Source organism: Phoenix dactylifera, chromosome 17 (genome assembly GCF_051530095.1).
Source record: "Phoenix dactylifera cultivar Ajwa chromosome 17, Ajwa_hap1_PhDact_Kaust_v1.1, whole genome shotgun sequence".
Lineage (NCBI taxonomy): Eukaryota > Viridiplantae > Streptophyta > Magnoliopsida > Arecales > Arecaceae > Phoenix > Phoenix dactylifera.
In genome coordinates this window covers 12,697,673-12,716,769 of record NC_143206.1, presented here as the reverse complement: position 1 = coordinate 12,716,769, position 19,097 = coordinate 12,697,673, and the positions used below count along the sequence as shown (strand labels likewise).

Below are 19,097 nucleotides of genomic sequence, written 5' to 3'. Positions count from 1 at the left end.
GTGGGGAGGTGCCGAAGAAGAGGAAGACGGGTGGTCTTCCCCTTCCCGCGGCCGCCGTCGGCGACGATGTCCCCGTCACGAAAAGGAGCGGTGCCGAAGAAGAAGGAGGTCCCACGGTGGGGAGGGGCCGAAGAACAGGAAGAAGAAGGGGGCGCCCTCCCCCTTCCTGCGGCCGCCGGCGATCACGACCCGCCCCCCTCCCGCGTCCGCCACGGCCCGGCCCGGCGCTGTCGGCCTCGCGGGAGGAGAGCACTTCCCAGGGGGCTAGCCGCGGCCACCGCCGGCCACGACCCGGCCCCCTCCTGCGGCCGCCGCCGGCCACGGCCCGGCCCCCTCCCACGGCCGCGGCGGCCTAGCCCCCTTTCGGCGCTGCCGGCCGCACGGGAGGAGAAGAAAGGAGAACGGGGGAGAGGAAGGAAGGAGAAGAAGAGAAGAAAAAAAGAAAAGAAAAAGAAAAGGAAAAAAAGAAGAAAAGGAAAGAAAAAAAGAGAAGAAATTGTTTTTTTAAAAAATAAAAATAAATAAATAAATAAATATTTATATAAATGAATGAATGAATGAATAAATAAGATAATAAATAAATATATTTCAACATTATTAATTGTTTACACTAATAATTATAATATTTTATACCTTTATTATTGTATTATACTATAAATATTATATTATATTACATTACATTATAATACATTAATATGTTATTTTAAATAATTTAATATTATGTTATATTATGAGAAATTAATTTATACTAATAATTATAATATTTTATACCTTTATTATTGTATTATACTATAAATATAATATATATTACATTATATCATAATACATTAATATTTTATGTTAAATAATTTAATATTATGTTATATTACCAAATATTAATTTACTCTAATAATTATATTACTATTATGCTATATTATAATAATATTATTTTATATTATAAAAATATTATACTATATCGTATATTTATGTATTAATATATGTTATGTTTTATTATGTTCTGTTGTATAATACTATGCAATGTCCTTTATGGTAATTTTGTCATACAAAAGTACTTTCACAGTTTGTTTACCAAACACAAAACAAAGTACCACAGCACTTTACGAATGTAGTTACCAAACAGCAAACAGCTTTTTATAACAGCTCTACTTCAGACAGCTCTACTTCCAACAACTCTTCCGGGGCCTAATTCTATTTTACAACATTATGATGTCATGGCAATAGCTTTCCTTTTTTAAAAAAATCTACTTCATTAATTATAAAAAAATAATTTTATAATTTATAATTTTCATGGACCAAAAGTTCATTATATGTTAAGACATTGAAATCATTAGGGTTAGCTCAAAACCACCCTTTCTCCTATAAAAAAATCCGTTGCAATCAAATATCATGACCGCACTTTTCTCCTTCTTTTTCCGCCAAACGAGCCCTAGGATTCATGAACGTACCTTTAATGTCTAGCTATGTACATTGTTCCCGATAGCACACCACTTCCGGTTCATCCCACCGCAAACGGTGATATCGGAGATATCCTCACCGTGTGTCTCTTAACCTGGATTTATTAAATTAAATGCTTTCCCGTTTTAGCAAGGCCGAATCGCCGAATCCCGCCGAGTTATCGGGTATTATCTCATCGCATCTCTCTTCTGCTCTCTTTCCTTCTTTCCACTTCCACCCGTGGCTTTCGTGTCGTTTTCGTCAGGTAACAGAAGCGAAAACCAAATAGCGTCCAAAAGAAAAGAATTTAGAACAAGAAGACGGCGACGGCAAGCCTCTCTCTCTCGTCTATCTATATTTATCGATTACAAGGTAGCGATCTCGTTGTCCTTCGCTTCCAAATTGAGGATATTCTGTAATTCTCGCTATATGTTTATTGATCTTTGTGTCGTCTTGGGTGTTATCTAATTGTTTAAAGGTGGAATCTTAGGTGGTTTGGATGGTGGGGGGAGGAGATGAAGTTCTGCAAGAGGTACGAGGAGTACATGCAGGGGAGGAGGGAGAAGGAGCTCCCCGTAGTCGGATTGAAGAAGCTCAAGAAGATCTTGAAACGGTGCCGAAGGGATTTCCAATCCCAGAACCAGCATGGAGAGGAGGAAGGAGGAAGCCCGCACGGGGGCAACAGATGCCCTGATCGTTGCCCAGGTATTTATTCACCTTTTGAATGAAAAAGGCGTGATTTTTACTTGGACTTCGATTTAGTTCTCTTCGATTGCCCTTAAATTCAGTGGAAAAAAAGGTTTTTTTCTGTTTGTTTTCTTGTTTGATTTGTGTCATCTAATCGTAGAATGCTGGAATGGGTGCAATAAATTTTCTGATCGTTGCCCAGGTATATTTAGTGAAAGGCCCCTCTTTTTGAATTAATTATTGTCATGTAATGGTGAAATTGGAAGAAATGAGGAATGGGTGCCAAAGTATATCCTGGCACCTCTTGGTTTCTCTTTATCTGATGTACTTTTCTTCTTTTTTTTTGGGTATTTTTGGATTTTTATTCTCATAGTAATGCTGGTTTTTGCTGGTATCGAATGAAAACAAGTATTTTCATATTTTATAGGCTAATGTTATAAGATGGTAATATTAGAAGAGAAGCTGGGTTCAGTGGGAATTCTTATCCTATCATCTATCCGAAACCCACTTCCTGTTTTTTAGTTGATGATTTTATTTGATTTATTTTTTCATTCATTTTGATTTTTTTTATATATACTTTTTTTCTGTTGGATTTTCTTTGCGCTGAATGAAAAGCCTTCTTCTAAATGGAAGAGAGGGTGTAATGGATGAAAGTAGACATCCATTTGTTTATTTGCCTGGATTGATCTGTTCTGTGGTTCTTCTTGTTTTGCAGATTATTTAATTATTTACTCATTTTGTTTGGTTTTGTTTATATTGAATGAAGTAGCCGTATTTTTGTGACAGTTAATTAATATGATGAGATGGTGGAATTTGAAGAGAAGCTTGAATGGGTGGAAATGCATATTTTAGTTTTACATATTCCATGATTTGGAGCCAATAGGTCTCAGTATTTTTTACTTTGAATATTGTTATTTATCAGCAATCTTTTCAAGATGTATTGGTTCTAATATTTTATTTTTGTTTCTGTTGGATCATACTCATAAATCAGTTTCATGGCATGGTTATCAGCAATCTTGAAATCATAGGAAGCCACTTAAACTACCATCAGTAATGTTTCTTGTTTTTCCTCCTCTCAGTTCGTGCATGTTGGAAAGCTTTTAGATCTGATGAATCATGCTTAGAGAAGAAAAGATTTTTCACAAACTATGCTTCCATTGGCCTTATTATCTTGTTTGGCAGATTTTGAATTTTCATGTTGAAGAGACATGTAAAGGACAGAAATTGCCAGTTGATGGTTGTTTTTGATTGGTCTTGCTTTCTTTGTTTGTTATTACATCAGTATTGGGTTCGTTCTTTCATTTTTATCTTTTCTTTTAGTTCAATGCTGAGTCACTCTGCTGGTGCTGAAAATTCAAGTGAATAGAGGAACTGCCGACCATGTAAGGTCTGGTATTTGATCAAGTACAGGGAAACCATCAAATTATCTTTCTTTTATCTTGGCAGAACTTGGTAGTTTCTCATCACACATCGATTTTAATAGACAATCAGATGTTATATACTTTCTTTTGATACTTTTGGGGACTTGAGATTGGTAGTGTCCTGTTTGCTGGCTAATTATAACATCTCTAAGCTTGGGATTTTCCCAAAATTTATAATTTGTAATAAATTTACATTTTGTTCTCCTTTCTATGCTTGTAAGTCCCCTAAGTGGTAGTAATTTTTTGTGATGCTTTGAAAGACCAACAGCTTATCTGCAGCTGATCATCTCTTTATCAGGAATAATCCTTTTTGGCCTATAAACTAGTGTTATAGTTTGTATGGGTGTTCTACTAACTGAACTTGCATTTCCAGTAGTCTTATATTTCTTGTACCCAATCTACAGCCAGAAGGGGGAGTTGTTAGGTTCATTTTACCACCCTATATGTTCATGGACTAATAATGCGTTTCCTCTAGTTTAAATTGACTTGTTTTTTTGATTCACATGTAGTGTGTGATGGCACTTTCTTCCCCTCCCTTCTCAAGGAGATGTCAGCTGTTGTTGGCTGCTTTAATGAACGAGCTCAGAAGTTGCTTGAATTGCATTTAGCTTCAGGCTTTGGTAAGTATTTGATGTGTTTTGGAAGCAAGTCTCAACGAAATCATGGAGCTCTGATACAAGAAGGCAAAGACCTGGTTACATATGCTATTATAAACTCCATCGCCATGAGAAAAATTTTAAAGAAATATGACAAGGTATGCCACTTAATCTGAGGTAACTTGTTCAGGTGGCAATACACAGTGGGCGGTTAACCTTTTTCCTTTCTTTCTTCCTTTGGTGGAATATTGATTCCACTCCACGACCTCGAATTTGGAATGGTTTTATCATAATACTTTTAGTTTAACACCAACATCTGGTTAACATGGACCCTTCATGTGCAGGTTCATTACTCAAAGCAAGGGCAGGCATTCAGATCACAGGCCCAGAGTATGCATATTGAGATCCTGCAGTCTCCATGGCTCTGCGAGCTCATGGCCTTCTACGTCAACTTGAGGCAAAGCAAGGTCAACAATAAGGCTTTCGTGGGGCTATTTGAGGACTGCTCACTCACATTCGATGATGACAAGCCAATGCTCTCATGTGGCCTATTCGACTCTACGAAAGTTGACATCGATTTGACATGTTCCATCTGTTTGGTGAGTTTGTGATTCTGCTCTATAAATTTTGTTGTCTCGTCACTATTTTCCAAAGATTTAGCTAGTCTTTATACTTGAGAAAGAAATCTCTTGCTTTGAATTGTGAGAGTTGTGCAGCCTAGTCTAAATTGTGCCTTTTCTTACCAATTTTAAGATTAACAGAAATGAAACAATAGTGAGACAGTGTCTGGGTTTTGTGATCATCTGGGTGGTATTTTGATGAAAGCTGCAAGCTTGTCCTTATTCAAGGAATTGAAGTAATTGTAACATGCTATTTGGCATGGATTGTTCTCTATTGATGCCATGTTACTCTGCTTGGTAGGTGTTTTGGGACACTGGGACCTAGGAAATTTGTTTGCTTTCTGAGTTAGTTTGAGTGTCGGTTACTTTATTATTCTTAATGCTTACATGTTTGCAGTCCAATTGCCTCTTATTAAAGTTCATATTGGCATTTTGCAGGACACTGTGTTCGATCCCGTTTCTCTCGCTTGTGGCCATATATTCTGTTTTATGTGCTGCTGTTCTGCTGGATCTGTGTCGATTGTTGATGGGTTAAAGGCTGTGGATCCTAAAGCAAAATGTCCTTTATGTCGACAGGTGCATTTCTTTCTTATTTTCTTCTCTCTATGATTGAATATATGCAATGTCTCAATATATCTGCCTACGTGTCGCATTAGAGTGGAATAATGTTCCTTAGATCATTCAGAAAATTTAAAAAATCTAGAAATATCTACCTGATATGATGTTTTTCCTTGACTTGTAACTTCAGGCAGGAGTATATGCAGGTGCTGTACATTTAGATGAGCTAAACATCTTGTTAAGCCGAAGGTATAGTTTTATTCAAATGCTCTATGTCACATTTTCTTTAGTGGTAAAGAATGTTTTCTCACTGCATGCCCTCAAACAGCTGTCCTGATTACTGGGAGGAGCGACTTCAATCTGAAAGAGTGGAGCGTGTTCGCCGGACCAAGGAGCATTGGCAGTCCCAGTGCCAAGCATTCTTGGGTGTCTGAGAGTAGGTCAGCTCATTGTTTGTCTTTTGCATTGCATGAACTGCTCTTTTGCCAGTTTGACCATCACTTCCTGTTGCTATCTGTAAACAAATGTGCAATTATGGTCAGTTGGATCGAGCCTTTGTAGCCTTCTGGGAGTTCAAACGTGGTCTGCTCAGGTTTCATGAAGTCATCAAAACTAATGCATGCCATGTTTTAGTAGTAAATAGATTCTCTAATAAATGTTTGGTGGCCATCATTGAGAAGAGATTATATGATTGATGATTCAAGAATGTTTCATTCCTCAAAATATAGAAGTATGAGCTTCTTCATGTGTTAGGTAATGGAAGTTCACCTATAGCACAATCTTGAACACTTTCTCAGTCCTGGCATGAGATTGGATAAGGTCTGATATGATTATTACCCAGCATTAGTTTTTGAAGCTTTTTTTGGTATCATATACATTCAAATGGCTGCCGGGATGCGACGAGGCATTGGAGTAGCCCAGCTGAGTGAGCTATATATAGTGGGCACACAAGGTGGATGACAGCTACAGTTTTTATGGGGCTGGGACCCAGTCCAGATTTCAGACCAATTTGGAATGGAAGAGGGTCTGACTTACTAGAGAAACAGGATTTAGGGGCCCAGAAACCAACCAGGTACTGGTGCTCTCATGCAACAACAGGGTGGCTGTAGGTTAAAATTCTGATGGAGATAACCAGGTGCAACATGATCGTGTCAAGTTTTTATAATAAACCCAAAGCCATTTAATCTTTAAACTTAGAAAAAAAAAGGCCATGAGTGTAAAGCTTAAATAACCAACAAGAAAAACAAAACCCAGTCAAACCAAACACATAAGCATGGCCCAAAAGGCAAATCCTGAGCTTTTTTTGTGGCTGTGTGCAGTGCATTGTAAAGGCTTTCTTTGTGCAAATATGGACAAATAAATGCGGAAGTGATACTGAGTGTTCCTTCAAGATATTGCCAGTTTAGGAAAAAAGCAAAGATGAAAGATAATAATAGGGATCTTCGGATGAAATTCTTGACGCAGAAGTTGAAAGCTTTGTCACTCACAATGTTTATATTTACAATGCACTCCTTCATGTAAAACATCTATCCATGCTTAGGACTGGGGGAAAACAACATAGTATACAGCTCAGTTCTATTAATGATAGAAACTTATAGCCAATGGGAATGATGTTATTTACAGGCACCACTTCGATGCATTACAATTTCCAATAAATGCCCAGATGGTGCAGAACACCTGCAACAAGTGCCCAAAACAAGATCTGAGCAAATATTACATAGAGGAGAATGCCCACCCTTTGTGAGTGCCACACTTTGATGAATATGTGCTTTTGAATCCAGTAAACCTGTCAGTGGATTGTTTAACATTACGGGGGTGAAATATATGTACGATATGAATTTAACTTGCCAATATATCCAAAAATATAAAATAAACAAAGAAAGGCCTAAGCATATACCAGTGTATTATTAGGGCTCTCATAATACCACCCATTGAGGAAACCTTCAAATATGCCTTCTGCAGCCATTACAAACACAAGCATTGCATTCATACCAATCCACTCTAGTGGCAGAAAGAGAGTGCGCAAACCCAAAATGTCAACCTGGAGGAAATTGGCACAAGTGGCTTTATAAATTGCATAGCGAAAAAAGAGAAGGGCAGGAGGGACTAGAAACATAAACCAACTCCTTTGAATTGGTCCAAGCTAGTGCTTAGTGGACAGATTATAGTATCTTTGAATTTTAAAAGCCACTTGGTTAGCAAGCTTAGTCATAACGGATAACTGACTTGAGCTCTTCTAACAGAACATATTGATTCTGAAAATACATGAACAACGGCAAATGAATGTTGTTGAAGATGCATTTCTGTTGAGCAAAAGCCAAAAAAAAAGAGAAGAAAAGAACATCTGCCCTGAACAAGGAGTGGGTGGCCATGACACACGAAGCACAACATACTTTCATGTACATCAATGAGGATGCATAACTGACATGAAACTGCAGAATGACAACACCCATCAATTCCACTGCAGACATTAGACTAAACATAAAGGACTTTTTTCTGACATAAGTATTATAAATAGCATCTGCCAGTATTTAATTACATTGCATTGAGTTCAAAACTTGAATAACAGTTGGCCGTCCAAACTATAGAACCAAATACTTGGAATTTTAATGCAATTTACATGCAATAGATAGTTACAAAAATGGATATATTACACGTCTGAATAACATCCTGGACTTGCTTATGTTGTAAAAGAATAGTTTACTAGGACAAGCACATCTTTTGTTCACTTTTTAATTAAAATATAAGAACACTGATGATGCAGAAATCATGGCATACCAGGAAATAAAAAATGGAGAAAACTATTGCGGCTGCTCCAGCTGTAACACAAACATAGCTAAAACTGTATAATTGCTTGTTTAGGGGAATTGCTGCATTCAAATGACACAACATTGGTAAATCCTGGTGAAAATACAAGCAACTAATAGCATAACCAATATAAATAGAAGAAGAAAAGTGATAGGTGACAACAGGAAGCTTATAGATATAAAGTTCAACCAACACTAGTACTCTTACCGTGTGAAAAATGCAGAATAATTCCAAAAATGAGGAGGGCCAGGCCCATCGGAACCCACAGCTTTAGTCTATTTAGATGACTCTGGATCAGGGGAAAAAAGAGGTCATATCAAACAAATCATTACCATCTTTCATTTATTCTCTTTTTTTCTACTAAGCAAATCAAAGCAAATTTAGAAACTGAAGTCAACCTTCATATGCACAAGCACATGTCCATAATGCACTCCAATGATTGTTGTCAAAATAGAAGACATTGAGCTGCATAAGATAAAGCTTGAGCATAGGACCAAAAGAAAAATAGCATAGACACTTTGAGGTAGAGATCGGAAATTAATTTTTCCAGCGACTGTGATACTGATGAGGAATGAGAAGTCCATAATGCCATATTCTGAGTAAAATCATAAATTATAGCTGCACAAGCAGGCATAAACAGACAAGCACATACATCAGTATTATAATTCATTTTGTTTGTTGAATTGTAAAAAAAACGAAAATAACTGCCAAGCAAAGTCAGGATCTAAGTTGTGGCCAAGAGCCAGAAGGGGTAAATAACCAAGATCAATCTTCTCCTTCAATCAGAAACCAAATTGGCCAAAAAATAATCAAAATTAATCTAATAATGTTATTGGCATTTCTAATCTAGTAAACGATAATCGGCTAGTTATCATGCTTCTTGCCCAAATTGCAAAGAATAGATGAACTTGTGTGAACAAGAGCAGGTGCACTAGTAAATTCATTCAATAAATCACTCAATACATTAAAATCAACACATGCAGTATTATAAACTTTTCTCTTTCTTATTTTCCACTCTAACTTATTCATTGTATCCGAATCTAATGCCAGTGCTCATGCACCTGATAGGGATGCAAACACAATAAAGACTAAAATGATGTAGGGAAGGGAAATAAAACATTACAGTAAGCATGTCATTCTCTGTTAAAGTAGAAAACAGAGTTTCTTGGTTGAATAAGCATCTTAAAGAAGCAGCATAGGATATAATTGTACCACCAAGATGGCAGAAGATATTAAGAATGATACCAGATACTTCAGATTAAAATATAAACAATTCTTCTACTTATTTCTAGTTGGACCAACCTTAGGATTCCTTCAGGGTCAAATGGGGCTTGGCACCATGCAGGAGCATTCTTACGGAAAGGTCCCTCATGAGGAGAATTATTAGTGCATGCCTGCATTACTTTGGAAGATATAACATTCACAACTATGTATAAAAAAAGTTCTGCGTGGGATTGCCCTCCTTTTCCATATTAAAAAAAAAAAGATTTTGAAAAACTCATTGATAAGTAAACAAGAGTGAAGAAGACAAGTAAATGGTCTGATCTGATAAAAGAGCACCTTAGATCTCTTCCAAGCTGGATGCTGATACATGTGGTTGATGCCCAGCACTTGTCGGTCAATATAACCAACAGCATTACAAGGAGGATCCAATTTCCCCCTTGTACCGCATGCCACCTAAAAGTTGAGAACCATATAATTGTGTTAATAATGGGTTAAAGGACACAAAAAGGTCTATATTGTGAGAAACCAATGCTTTTTGCAATTAAATAGCAATGTGGGATAACAATTTTTAATGCTAATGAGAATAAATGGAATAATGTTCAAAAAATCATCACATTTCCTGCATTAAACAGGGGTCTTAACATGGGAGCAGGTATCGATACACATGCATGTCCGAGCATCGCACCAGGGGCTTTTCGCCCATCTAAGAAAAGGAGTTCTCATTCTCACACAAGGAACTGAGAGGCAGTTGGAAGTTAGATGGGCACATGAACTACAAATCAAGTGGGTCTAAAGCTCACTAAGGTGATAGTTGTTCCAGATATATTTCTCCAACCCATTTTGTTGGTGGAAAGACCACAAAGTTAATGGTTTGGTTAAGGCCTGAAAGCTGTGCCTGCACTAAATAGAAGGCTTGGAAACAGTTCTTCATTAAGAAAGTAAAGGACAAAAACAAACGACCCCCATCCTTCAGAAAAATAGCTGGTTCCCAGCAGAGAAACTAACAAAGGATCACTAAGGGCAATTATTGTTTGTACAGACACATAACAGCTGCATTATTTCAAGAAGATGACACGATTCTCTGCCTTTTCACCTCCTTCCTTTTCTCAGAGTCACCTCTTAACTGGAGTTGTCCTTGGGGCCACTCCTTTGTCTATCTTGGCACTCACGATCTCATATAACTAAGAGCTTTAATCTCAGGAAGGTTAAGTTTTTAAAAGGAAAATTTTGCTAAAACTGATTCGGTTGTCTGAAAACTGCTTCAGCTATCTGACTTAATTTCAAGCCATACAAGGGACCTCATAGATCCATTTGACAAAAAATGCTTCTGGAAGCTTCGACCCACTTTTTCATGTCGATAAAGTGAGCTGAGCATATGGCAAGATTTGTGCACCAACTAAAGGTTATCAGACCTGATTCAATTGGGTAAAAAAGCTTGACTTCTACAAATATTATTAGTGGAAATTATGTATCTCCAAAAATTATCATTGTTGTGGGCTACAAACTGAAGACAGTGTAAGGAGTTGCAAAAGGAAGTGCACATTGAAGGGTGGACTCATAATAGCCACAAAGTAAACTCTCACCCGGAGCTAGTCTGTTGTCATGAAGAATGGCAATTACTCATACCCTGCAACTATTAATGCAGAAAAGATAACATTAAATTAGTTCACTTGCCTGATTTGGACATCTGTGCATTCAAGTGCTCCATCAACACAACAAACGAGAACAACAGTACCACTTCAGATGAAATGATGCTTCTACAAAAGCCTAACTGGCCCTTAAAACAAAATGTTTGTGTGGACTGGCCCAATGCTTGATTCCACAAAAGCAAAACTCATCTTTTAGTGTCCTTCTTATCAGCTTTTTAATTAAAAAATACTTTATGATGTACTTTAAATTCTTATTGTTTTAAATTGCATCTTAAGCATCTTAAAGATTTAAATGTCATGTAATTTATAAAGTATCTCAATGCATTTGGATTACTAAAATTTCATACTCCCATCGTAGTTGTTTACGCTCATGCTCGAGATCGTCATGAGCATGTGAGGGCCTTGTCCATTGACCGGCCCGCACTCGGTTGGGCCAGTGGGCCGGCCCAAAGTGGCCAGCCCAAGGCCACCGTGCCATGGCGCGATACAACAGAGAAGAAGACTCCGAATCCTTCTCCAAATCCGGCTGAGACTTCGCCTATTTAACTTCCTTCTTCCTCCTTGGATTTCCTCGAAACGCCAAAGATCGCCGCCGATTTCAAGCTTCTTCTCTGAGCCTTCTTCCTCGTTTCCTCGCCGAAAAGAGCCACCGGAGGCTTTGCCGGACCAAAGTAACTACCCAACGTCTCCTCTTTCTTTTCCTGGTTTTAGAGATGATTCCATGATGAGTTCGGTTAAAGAATCATCGGATTACCTTCTGAAACAGAGGTGCCCTATTTTGGCTTCTTCCTCCTGTGCTCGCCGCCGCCGACTGCTGGGATTAGCTAAGCTCTGCCACCTTCCGAGAGCTCTGAGAGCATGTGGCTGCCCATTAGAGAGTTAGCCATAGTTCATGCTGAGTTTGATCATTTTTTTTATCGTCTTCTTCCTTTCTTGTGCCAGCCGGCGACCGTCGCCGGTGGTGCCACGGCCGAAGGGCCACCAAGGCCGTCGTCGCCGAGGATTGGGCCATAATCCTAACTAATGTTGGCTTTGAAAGCTAATGTAATGTTGGCTTCGTGTTATCGTGGATTGTACCCCTTGGTAGCACGACTATGTCATGCTTTAAATCTGAGGCGTGACAAATATGGTTCAGAGCTTCAAATTTGTGAGCTAGCTCATTCCCTCTCTCGTCCTCTCCTTATATCCCCTACACCACTGCTTTGAGGCTAATACCAATATGTTGACCCCCAACCATCGAATCGCTTTGAGATCCGTGTCAGTATAAGTTAAAATTTGTAAGCTCTTTGGAATTCAGCTCATTCTCTCTCTCTACTCCTCTCCTCATCTCCCTCCTCTAACCCTTACCCTTGCTACCGTACCCCCCACTTCCATCTTCTGACACTGCTCCAGTTCATTCCCTCTCTCGTTCTCTTCTCATTTTCCTCCCCCAAACCTTACCCCTTGCTACCGTACCCCCACTTCCATCTCCTGACGCTGCCCTCCTCTTTCCTCCCCTTCCTCTATTGCGCCCGCAGCATGGGAAGAGGATGGTCGTCTTCTCTTTCTGGCACCCCCCAATGTTCCATCCTAGGAAAGGAAGAAGGAGAGGAAAAAAACTTACATTTTAGGTCAGCGGCGTCCTCCCTTTCTTAGATAATGACACGGAAGAGGATGGTTGCAGGTCTCCTACAGCAACCCTCCAATATTCTGATGAGAAACGGACACGGGAGGGAAGAAACATCCTATGGTCATGTGGTCACAATGCTTTTCGGGCAACCACATATAACAGAGCAGTGATCTCTGCACCTTGCCACAGCTGGAATGACGAAGTGACCGTACCTGCAGCAGATATGGTGACGCGACCGCAGACATCCTTCTGCGAGCGGGATGGCACGGTCACGCGTGCCTGCAGACTGATCTCCTTTATTTTTTTCTCTGTTTTTTTTTCTTGCTTCATCAAGACAGCTACTGCTGTCATCTGCCCCAGCTACGGTGAGGCGGCCACACACATCCACCTGGCTGCATGATGGCACAGTCAGGCCTGCCTTCAGAGTTTTTTTCTTGTTTCAGTGGGCTACATTTCATGGTTCATTCATTAAGACATGTATTGTTTTCTTTTTTTCTTTTTTTTCCTCTACCTTTTGGTTCAGAGGGAAGCCATTTCACGGTTTATTTATTAAGACAGGTACTGTTGGGCTATGTTTTACGATTCATTCATTAATGCAGGTACTATTTGCTCTATTTTTTTTCATGTATGCCTTTTGTTTTTTTCTTGTTTCAGTGGGCTATGCACTCTAGAGGTAATGCAGACCGTTCACGTTTTATTAAGGCAGGTACGGAGGAGGGAAGCCGTTTCATGGTTCATTAATTAAAACAAGCACTGTTCTCTTTTTTTTCAGCTTATGCTGCAGAGCGATCTCCCCAAACCTTTCAAACTGGCTGGACCGCGCTGCGTGGAGGTCTCCGATGCCGACATCTGGGTGAACTTTACTGCGACACTTGTCATTCTGGGAGACCACCAGGTTCTCCTTTAATGTATTGTATAGATTTGTCTCTTGCACTACATATGCTAGGATGCATCTCCTAACAGACGCCATTCTCTAAAACTATAGAACACTTTCGTTCCAGATATGTCAAGTTATGGGACAGTATCGGTTGAGAAAGATAAACGTTCACTGAAAAATGAAGTACAATTGGCTGAAAAAACAAGTGTCAAATTCCTTATGAGGTATTTGTTAACAAATCCAACAAGTTTAGTTGATTCATGCAAACTCATTATTGAGAATATCTAATTGACATATATAAACCAAGTTCAGTCACAATCAGGCTTATTCAGATAACACATTTGAACTTTTCCAATCTTATAACAGCAATATCAATTCTGATCTCTGATTATGAAAACACTAGTAGTAGCTGTTGATGTTGTCTAACACATACAAAATACATCATTCTAGAGAAACGATTTACAGATCAATTTCATGAGATTAGTGAAGAACTACTTACAGTGAAGACCTTCCCATAGTCCTGGCTATCGGTATTGTGCACTGTAAACTCCCAGTCAGGAACATATGTCTCATAAATTACTAGCAGGTAGGTCACAAGAATACATGCAGCAAGAATCCTGATAAATTTAGAGAGGACAAGAAAATACTCGAATGTCACTTTCAAATGCATAAGTAAACATATGCATCAATATTCTTGTGATAAATACGCAATAATGTAGAGTTGGATGTCTCCAAACATGCAAAACTGTGAGCATCTTATCATACATGATGTATACTATGGTCACCTAAATGTAACTGCAAAAAGAAACAGGCAGAGGTTGTATGCCCACCAATGTGTTTAAAGAGAGCAGTATCTGACTTAAGTTAAAGGAGAGAACAATCGTCAGAGACAGAATCAAAATAAATGTGGGAAGTTGCAGCAGTGAAACTGCATATGGAAAAAGCATGGGATGCAAGTACGAAATGCCTGGAAAAAGAACATACCGATAAGGAGTATCTGTGGAATCACGAAAAATGCATAGGTAAAAGGATAAAAAATATATGACAGTAACATATTAAGAATCTAGTTTTTCATTCCATATTGTGCTCCTTTGTTTTGAAATAGATTTCTACCAAAATCACTTTTAAAAATTTTTCTAATTCCCTGTCTGATACAACACTCTTCAATTCAGAAACTTAGTCTGCGCTGGAATATATGCCTCTCCAACATGTCATATCTTTTCTGTTTACATGAGTTTCCCAGATCTAAAAACAAAATTGTTTAGGTTTCCCAATAAGTTCTTAGAAATTATACAGATTAGAGTGTAAGATATGAGCTTCACTGCATCTTTGAGAAACATTTCGCGCGCGCGCACAGTGAGAACTACCATACCATTGCCAGCAGCATAACTTAAATATTGAGCATGGTGTAGATGGTTGATCCCCAACTTTTGCATCCTTTGTTAAAATTTCCAACAATGCTACTACCAAGTATGCAAGAGCAATTCGCTAGAGATGCAAAAACAACAGCACCACTCAGATTTTCCTCAGTTATAATAAACAGTGAATTTAAGTAAACCAAGATAAGGTTCATGCTTCACCTGGAGGATGCCACACCACCTTATGTGCTTCATATCAACTCCATATGATAGTTTGTCAGGAGCATGGGAGTATCCACCTAACAAATTATCAAATAGTATTAAGTAAAATCAAATAAAGAAAAAAAATATCGATACAACTTCAAATAACTCAAGAAACTATATATGATATGATTATACTAATTCTGTGTAACCAAAGATTACCTACCACCATCTTATTACAGCAGAACCAATACCTATAAGATGCTTCACAAATCACAATACATCATCATCATCAACATCATCCAAGCTATTTCCTATTAAAACTCTGTCCATGTGGAGCACAAACTAGGTTGAGAAGGCTCTAATGCAGGATTGAGCACATCTTCATTCTTCACTATTTGTAAAATAAGTTATGAAGCTCTGTAACTTTGTTGCAGTAAAGAGGCCTCCGTAAACTCATATTCATTTGGGCTCTCTTTATTGTGCAATATTCTGAACCATACTAACTTGACAACCTTATTACCATATTATGCAAATTTTCCTAAAGTTGCTCAGAAAACAAGGAAAAGTTAGCTTGACCTCAACGAGGTGAACTGCTAAACTCATCCTGGCAAAAGATATCAAGCTGATTTTGGTTGCCATAATATCTCCATGAAGCAAAATGTTGTAATTGCAAAGACATGAGGTTGAAACTGAGCTTCAAGACTAGTATTTACATTAGGCTGCAAAAGATTCACTACATTACATCGTAGGAAGTTAAAAAGAAGAAGAAGAAGAATATCGTGCAAAAAGTAGACTCTATATCAGCTTCTAATTCCAAACTTCTTAAAATTCTCTATATGGACTATATTACTAGTACTTATAACTAACTATTAATTGACTCACACAAATCTCTTTGCAGGAGAAAGTCGCCCTCCAGAACCTGAACTTTGTCTTGCTAAAACCTTAGACTCTACCATAATAATACTATTTACATAAAGGATATGCTTACTTGAAGATGCATTGATGAACCTTGAACTGCATATGGGGAAAATCTAGCCTAAAAGAACCAGCTTGTTAAGGGCCTGTTTCGGTAACCAAGCAAGAGTGGACTGGATTTCCTGCTGATTTGTGGATTGTACAACCCATTTGGGCATGGCGGCCCAAATACTATAGGAGAAAAAAAAAAGATCTCTGTGGATCCTTTCTGTTCCTTCCGGTGAAGGATGCTGATCAGATAGCATCGGGCTTGATAAGACCGCGACGTAGTTTTTCAGTTAGAATAGGAGCCGGAACTTAGATGGGTTAACAGGACCGATTCGCACAGGATATTACTGCAGGAATACCCAAACAGACCCTTAGTCACTTTGGAAGAAAAGAATCCCAAGTGGCAAGAGAGATAGCTGAGCAACTTTGGTCCAAGAAGACAAGGATAGCCATGAAAATGTATTGCACTGAATACAGAACAGATATGGATAACATATTTAATATATCCATATCCATGTCCATTTTTATTCAGCTTGTGCAAGAGCAATATGTATAACATCCATACTTTTTTTTTCTATAACGGATATTGGCAAAGGTCGGGCACCAGTATATATGTATTTCCTTAAAATGTTTATAGATATGGATCATATATGAGTATTTCTATATTTGTTTCAAAGCTTAAACAAATGTTCATAAGAATTATATTTTCAGTAAATCCATATTTTCTTGAAGTTGGTATGGATAAAAACCGGATGTTCATTATCTAAATTTCCGACAAAACATAACATAATTGATCATCTATGATAAATATGATAGGAAATCAAGAAAATATATCGAACATGTTAGTCTTCAAAAAATAAACTACACAAAAACTAATCGGATGCATAGAACTAAAACCTAAATAATCCATCAACATTATAAAATGAAACATTGTTACAATTAGTGCAATAATGTACAATTCTAAATTGTGATCAGTGCAACAGATGTCACTATAACAGCAAAAGTACAAGCTTTCCCATTCAAAGACAAACTTTTACCCACCTTGCAAGATGATGCCCCAAAACAGCAGCTTGAGCGTCCTGACCACCACCCTCCTCACAGCAAGAAGTCGGTTCGGTATCCTCTGCACCCAAAACAGAAAAGAGTTTTAAGATTACCTCCACACCGGCGGCGATGGAAATGATTCGAAAAAGAAACCCCAGACCTTGAGAGAGAGGGGAATGGCCATCCCCACGATGAAGAGAAAGAAGGGCATCACGAAATCGGCGAGGTTGCAGCCATTCCACGGCGCATGTCCGATCACCGGCCACTCGCCCCCCGCTCCGTCCACCAAGATCATCATCTGCGGAAAATACCAGATCAGAAGGCTGTGCGTCAACCAGAAAGGAATGAAAGGATTCTCTACCGTCCGATTTTTTTCGCAGGATCATCTTCGAATTCGGGAAGCGGGAGGGGTGAAGGAGAGGGAGTACCGCGACGGTGAGGCCTCGGAAGATGTCGAGCGAGGCGACGCGCTTCGCCCGGCGGGGCTTCTCGGCCTCGCCGGCGGCGACGAGGAGGCGGTCGGGGTCCTCGTCAGCGGCGGGGTGGGATCGACGGAGGAGATCTTGGCCGGTGGCCATTTCTTGTTTGGGGCTTGGAGAGGAGTTCTTCGGAGAGGAGGAGAAGTTTGGCGTGGGAGAGTGAGCAAGTGTGATCTGGCAGGCGGCGGGGTGTTCGAACGAGGGATGCTCAGTTGGCGGGCCATAGCGAAGATTCCTCCTTGCATGATTAGTTTTGTTTTGACGCGGAACCTTGCTGTTAACGTATGCGCTACGTTTGTCCGGCGAGGGATAATTTTCATTTGAAATTGCGTATGGATATTTTTTCGTTTTTAATCTAAGAATTGGTTTACGTTGGTAGTCCAAGCAATCGTGTCATGCAATGTGTGATTGGTTGAGGAAGATGGTTCATTCAAATGTGATTGGGTGAGGGAGATGGTTAATTCAAAAGAAAGAAATAGGATATTTGATGACCAATTATATGTCTATAATATATATATATATATATATATATATATATATATGTTTGATGAAGGCGGCGATTTACATTAAATAATAAAAAAATCACATCTATGACTCAAATTATTAAATGTGATTTATTATGTTAAATTACTTATACACCAAAATTTATATGATTGGAAGACTCCCAGCATGTGCATCACATGATCAAAAAAATAATTATAATTTAATGTTATTTAGTTTTGACTACTTTATGTATTAGATAGAGAGCTACAAATCATATGATTTTTGGTATCGCAAAAATTTAGAAGTAGTAAATTATATCCAATAACTTAAATTATCAATATAGGATCTCTATCATCCAATCTAGAACTGATCGGATTTAAGTAAAAATTCACTTAAATATAGCCAAACTTAGCTCCACACATACGTGTGTACGTACATACATGTATGCATACATGTATACATACATGTATATATATATAAAGAAAGAGAGCTAAGCTCGATTACACACGAGTAAATTCCTACTTAGCTAAGCTAATGAAAGTTCCATGCTGATAATTCGAATAATTGAAATCTCTAAACTGCTTACAAACCAAAAATCATGTAGTTTGAAAATCTCTAACTTAGACATCTAGATTTAGAAATTATGCAAAATCCTAACTCATTAGAAATATGTATCATCAGGCTTCTTTTCGGCCAAATCAGCAACAACGAGTTTCTTATCATTAGCTTGGACTAATTTCCAAGCTAGGGTAGCATCATCTGGTGATTAGCAAACAGCAAACACAACATCATCATGTTAGCATCATCCTCCTCAGTCATTCATGCAGAAGGGATAGGCCATTGCTCTTAACCTCGATATCCCCTAACAAACAGATGGATTAACCTAATTTTGATTGTGGATTGCACATATGGATGGTGTTGAGGTTGGATGCCGGAACACTCCCTGAACGAACCTGTAAGCATTTAGCCATTTACACTCTTTTCAGCTGTCGCAACATAAAATCACAAACTTTGCGGCCACCGAGTACAAATACATAAAACCTCTCGGCAACCAACAGAGAGTTTATAATCTAGAAATAGGAA

The 19,097-nt window shown here is 38.7% G+C and overlaps 2 protein-coding genes across 11 annotated transcripts; one reads left to right on the top strand and one right to left on the bottom strand.

Annotated features, from left to right (window-relative positions):
* The first annotated feature begins 1,667 nt into the window (after positions 1-1,667).
* LOC103707247 (putative E3 ubiquitin-protein ligase BAH1-like 1) lies at positions 1,668-13,340 on the top strand. 6 transcript variants are annotated; one of them, XM_089928002.1, is made up of 8 exons: positions 1,668-1,806; positions 1,925-2,139; positions 4,052-4,296; positions 4,483-4,737; positions 5,197-5,334; positions 5,507-5,565; positions 5,645-5,756; positions 13,261-13,340. In XM_089928002.1, exons 2-7 carry the CDS (start codon positions 1,950-1,952, stop codon positions 5,748-5,750), a joined length of 993 nt encoding a protein of 330 aa, XP_089784128.1. In that variant the 5' UTR covers positions 1,668-1,806; positions 1,925-1,949; the 3' UTR covers positions 5,751-5,756; positions 13,261-13,340. The 6 variants fall into 6 exon arrangements, with proteins under 6 accessions (XP_089784128.1, XP_088569463.2, XP_008789880.2 ...); XM_088713337.2 differs by lacking the exon at positions 13,261-13,340 and adding an exon at positions 6,636-6,746; XM_089928003.1 differs by having other exon boundaries at positions 1,791-1,849.
* LOC103707309 (heparan-alpha-glucosaminide N-acetyltransferase-like protein (DUF1624)) lies at positions 6,758-17,905 on the bottom strand. 5 transcript variants are annotated; one of them, XM_088713336.2, is made up of 14 exons: positions 17,481-17,905; positions 17,213-17,350; positions 17,050-17,131; positions 15,064-15,140; positions 14,778-14,971; positions 13,983-14,100; positions 9,685-9,801; positions 9,427-9,518; positions 8,523-8,589; positions 8,332-8,413; positions 8,095-8,186; positions 7,665-7,748; positions 7,214-7,357; positions 6,758-7,102 (listed from the first exon to the last, which is right to left on the bottom strand). In XM_088713336.2, exons 1-14 carry the CDS (start codon positions 17,628-17,630, stop codon positions 6,956-6,958), a joined length of 1,584 nt encoding a protein of 527 aa, XP_088569462.1. In that variant the 5' UTR covers positions 17,631-17,905; the 3' UTR covers positions 6,758-6,955. The 5 variants fall into 5 exon arrangements, with proteins under 5 accessions (XP_088569462.1, XP_038988690.1, XP_089784127.1 ...); XM_039132762.3 differs by having other exon boundaries at positions 14,856-14,971; positions 17,481-17,755; XM_089928001.1 differs by having other exon boundaries at positions 17,414-17,525.
* Positions 17,906-19,097: the final 1,192 nt, after the last annotated feature.

What these genes read in the sequence shown, in the direction of transcription:
- LOC103707247 (XM_089928002.1), top strand. Translation starts at nt 1,950, where the DNA reads ATGAAGTTCTGCAAGAGGTACGAGGAGTACATGCAGGGGAGGAGGGAG. An exon ending in TTTTAAAGAAATATGACAAG is followed by an intron (nt 4,297 to 4,482) that starts GTATGCCACTTA and finishes CTTCATGTGCAG; the next exon opens with GTTCATTACTCAAAGCAAGG. An exon ending in TGACATGTTCCATCTGTTTG is followed by an intron (nt 4,738 to 5,196) that starts GTGAGTTTGTGA and finishes GGCATTTTGCAG; the next exon opens with GACACTGTGTTCGATCCCGT.
- LOC103707309 (XM_088713336.2), bottom strand. Translation starts at nt 17,630, where the DNA reads ATGGCCACCGGCCAAGATCTCCTCCGTCGATCCCACCCCGCCGCTGAC. An exon ending in TTGGGGCATCATCTTGCAAG is followed by an intron (nt 15,141 to 17,049) that starts GTGGGTAAAAGT and finishes ATAATTTGTTAG; the next exon opens with GTGGATACTCCCATGCTCCT. An exon ending in GACCCTGAAGGAATCCTAAG is followed by an intron (nt 8,590 to 9,426) that starts GTTGGTCCAACT and finishes TATCTTATGCAG; the next exon opens with CTCAATGTCTTCTATTTTGA.